This window comes from Gymnoscopelus braueri (assembly GCF_963280865.1).
Source record: "Gymnoscopelus braueri genome assembly, chromosome: 9".
NCBI classification, from domain to species: Eukaryota; Metazoa; Chordata; class Actinopteri; order Myctophiformes; family Myctophidae; genus Gymnoscopelus; species Gymnoscopelus braueri.
In genome coordinates this window covers 50,039,092-50,043,302 of record NC_137610.1, presented here as the reverse complement: position 1 = coordinate 50,043,302, position 4,211 = coordinate 50,039,092, and the positions used below count along the sequence as shown (strand labels likewise).

The 4,211-nt window shown below is 38.8% G+C and overlaps 1 protein-coding gene across 1 annotated transcript in view; it reads right to left on the bottom strand.

Moving 5' to 3' along the window:
• Positions 1 to 1,443: 1,443 nt before the first annotated feature.
• Positions 1,444 to 4,211, bottom strand: part of LOC308092362 (voltage-dependent calcium channel subunit alpha-2/delta-4-like) — a gene marked incomplete at its 5' end in the record, with an annotated part of 128,620 nt that continues 125,852 nt past the window's right edge. The window contains 3 exon segments of the mRNA XM_080438213.1: positions 1,444 to 1,565; positions 2,716 to 2,801; positions 3,643 to 3,755. Of these exon segments, the coding sequence (XP_080294339.1) occupies positions 1,461 to 1,565; positions 2,716 to 2,801; positions 3,643 to 3,755 (304 nt within the window). The 3' untranslated portion in view covers positions 1,444 to 1,460.

Below are 4,211 nucleotides of genomic sequence, written 5' to 3'. Positions count from 1 at the left end.
CATAGTGCAGCTTTAAATAAAGCAAACAATGTCTTATTTTTGTCAGACCACTTTCCCTTTATCAACGCATCTAAGGCATATATTCTACCTACGATGTACATTATGTGCATCAAATAAGAATTCTATTAAACACACCATCACGATGGCGCCCACATTGATACTTTTGCTTTGATTACATACAGAGATGCTTGTAGGCAGAAATTAGGTTAATATATGAAATGGTTCATTCCATATTTTTACTATGCAAAATCATTGTACCCTCATAAACATTTTTTTTTTTCCTTTTTGTTATGCTTACTTATGGACTGCTATCCATAATTTTATAATTTATCTGATTCTGCAAGCCTTCTTTTTCATGTGGATATCCCATTTTGGACTATACTGTACTTCTCTGTAGGGCTGGGCAATATGAACAAAATATACTGTATATATTTTACTTCTTTCAAATATTTGAAAACATTGCAAAAATGGCAAATATCTTACAAGCTAACAACACGATGTGGCGTGGTGTTGGCTTGTAGGTCTGCTATTTTAGCACATTTTTTAAAAGTATAATATAGTGATTAAAACCAGGGGGGAAAAAAACAACACTTATGTCATATATCACAATAATATTGTGATATATGACATATATGACATATATGACATGATATATGACATAAATGAGGCTAGGTAATATTATTACCTAGCCTCATATCACAATATCAATATAATATTGCCCAGCCCCTACTTCTCTGTATTGTTTCTATTGACTTATGAAAAGCTTCATAGTTTCAGGAAGGGTTCAAGGTAGCAGTCACCGGGATGTTCCACACCAAGGTGTTTTCTCCCCTTTAAAAAGGACAGAATCTCCTTTCTTTTCAACCAAAGAGTTCGGTACACCATTTCTGTACAACAATAACAAACGACTACACTGTCAGCATTTTCAGTATCAAAATCTACAAAGACATCCCACTACATTCTTGTAAATGGCAACAATTTAGCAGAAGTTCATCATGCACAACACCCAGGCTGTGCTGTAGAAAGACGTCCAGCAGATGGCAGCATCTGCCACCTCTCAGTCACTTTAGCCCTCCTAGAATGAGGCCATAGTCTTTTTTACAACTGCTGCTCCACATGTCCACATTATCCAGACTGCATTTGTCTGGTGGCATTTAGCTTTTAATGTTGAGTCTTAGTGCAAGAAAATAGGTCTCTATGAAATAGCCCTTTATCATTTAATCCAGTCAACTTCACCCATGGTGTAGCTCCCCTCACAGTGGCTCACAGGGATGATGATAAAGAAAATCCAAAAGCTAATTTGCAGATCCCTGAGCGCCTTGTAAAGCCACACATCTTTTGCAAAGACATGTCTTTGACTCGTTTCCTGCCTGGTTGAAATCCTGAAACAATTCCTTCCAACCACAGCTAAATGAAACGATTGTCCTTGAAGCGGAGCGTGGATAATAGGAGCCTGGTTTTTATGACGTCCACCTGTGGAGAACTAATGAGGTGAACACCGAGGCCCCGAACAGGGTCACCGACACAGAGATCTCTGATGCTCCCCCGCAGTCCTTGGAACTCTCCTGGAATGACAAAGTATTTGTCATTAGCAAAAAACAATCATCATGATCATCATCATCATCTGACTACAAAGACGTTTTCACAATCAACATCAAGGTGAATGTTAAATGAAGGTAGATGTTAAATCGAGGAGATGCTAATTTAAAGGTAGATGTAAATTCAACGATGGTATCATCTACCTTCATCAACATACAGTAGGTAGATGTTAAATCGAGGAGATGCTAATTTAAAGGTAGATGTAAATTCAACGATGGTATCATCTACCTTCATCAACAATGAAGGTAGATGCCGGCACAAACATGGGGGTGAATTCATTCTACTGTTATGCCACCAAAATGTGGAACGCCCTACCAACAGCCATCAAAACGTACAACTCCCTACCCTCCTTCAAAACCACCATAAAAGAATACCCGACAGGACCTGAGACCCGTACGGGTCGGAGCCGTGTTTTACCATAATCATTCGGGTCGGAACAGAGTGGATCCGAGAAGACCCGTAGTATGTCTACTGTGTGTGTGTTATTTTTGTGCTTTTTTGAAGGGGTGTCTGGGTCGGATCTGTCTCGGAATCTCGGAAATAATCGGGTTCGGAACAAATTTCACCGGTACAATCAGGGTTCGGGTCCGTAAAAAAAGAAAAAAAGTCGAAACGGCTCGGAATGAGACGAAATGGTCACGGGTCCACTCGGGTTTGGTTTTGTTATTTGAAAAAAAATCTCGGAACGGCTCGGAATCGGATCAGATTTCACATTTCCATTTCGGTTCTGGTCCGTTTTTTTTAGACCCGTGAAGCGCTCTAACCTAGACAAGTCTTCTGGCTTGCCAAAAGAAATGAACCCCTACTGTTTTTCTGTAAAATACCTTTACTGCTCCTAGTATTGATTGATTTCTTGTATGTCTTTATGTCTCGATGAATTGCCTCAGGGCTTTTAGTGTTATCCTTTTAGCATTATTGTATAACTGTACCTCTGTACCTTTTGCAAACTGTTAATAAAGTATTGAATCAATCAGTCAATGTTAAAGGAGTAGTTCACCCAAAAAAATATTTATTTTCTATCAATTCACCTCAACCCATGAAGCCTTGAATTCATGGAGATTTTTAAGTAGAGATGCTAAATCAAGGTGTAGGTGCCAACGTGAGAGCATGGCTCACCTTAGGGTGGTAGTCATGGCAGGACTCTGGGCGCCGGCGGACCTTCTGAGACTTCATCCTGTTGCATTTCACTGTGGCGTTATGTTCTCAGCCGTTAAGGAATCATCCACTGATCAATGTGTTAAAATATTCATATTTGAACTGAGGACCCTCCACCCTGACAAGCACTTGGAATTGTAGGAGTTGAGGCATTACATTTAGTTTGACTTGGTTCCACAGGTAAATATTGTGAAAATAACCGATCTACAAGCTACATTTTCTAAATGTTTGCCTCTTTCTAGGGTGATATTTGACAATTTGGCGTTTGAGCACTGTTTATAGTATAGTTTGTTGGTTACATTTGATGTAGTGATGGTCTTATTACTAGTTAATTTTTTATTCTATTTTTCTATTTTAGAGGTATTAAAAAGGTTTTATAAGTCCTTAAATTGTCACTTTAGAAATGTCCAGATACCCTGTATATACAGTACACTTATACTGTATGTTGGTTTGTTTACTGTTGAGTAAGGTAGATGTGAATTCCCCCCATTTGTTTTGCAAACATTTTGGTTTGTAATGTTGATTATTTCTATGTATTGTTTAATTTCTATGTATTGTGTTTGCTGCTCTGTTTGTAACTTAATTTTATCATGTCATCTTGGGCATGTCATAACTGGCGAACATTCATCGAAAATAGCCGATCTACCAGCTCACACGTTGCGAGCTGCTAGATCGGCTATTTTTGTACCCGTTAGGGTTAATTTGGTTCCATTTGTACACTCTCAGAGTTACAGACCCATAAGGGTCAATTTGGTTCCTAACTATCCATCATTTAGCTTGGGACCCCCTGGAACTCCCCCAAGGACCACTTTGAGAACCAATGGCTTAAGTGACACGTGTGGTTGAATAAAGGAAATACAAATATTCAGATGAATGGAAGGATATATTTGATCTCTTTGGGCTCCAGCAGAATGGGTCCGTACTGGCGGGAGCAGTCACAGTCGGCCTGGGTCACCACCAGAACCAGGTTACTCTCAGGAATCTGCTGCACCACAAACATCCTGGAACAGGCCGTTCACAGCCAATTAACACACAATTAACACTGACACTAAAATCAAAACAACTAAGTGTTGGTACTACTTTGAAAAGTATGAGTATTTCTGGCCGTGGTGTGAAGCTGTGGAACGGCTTGCCTGAGACTATTAAGCAAAGTATACATTTAATGCAATTCAAACAGTTTATACTGGACACATACCGAATGGAATGATTAATGGATGTATTGACCAAATGTGTTAATGTGATCACATATAGGATTGATAGACTAGGGATCTACTTCTGTACATTATGGATTTATATTTAGTTTTGTCTTGTTTGTCTTTTGTTTGTTAGTTATGTTCGTCACATTCTTCTTTCTTGTTAAAAGGTACTGTATCAACCTTTAATAAGGATAGGCATTAATAAGCTACAAGCTTCTGCCTATGCCTTTTCGATCAGGTTAAAATAAAAAAATATTCTTG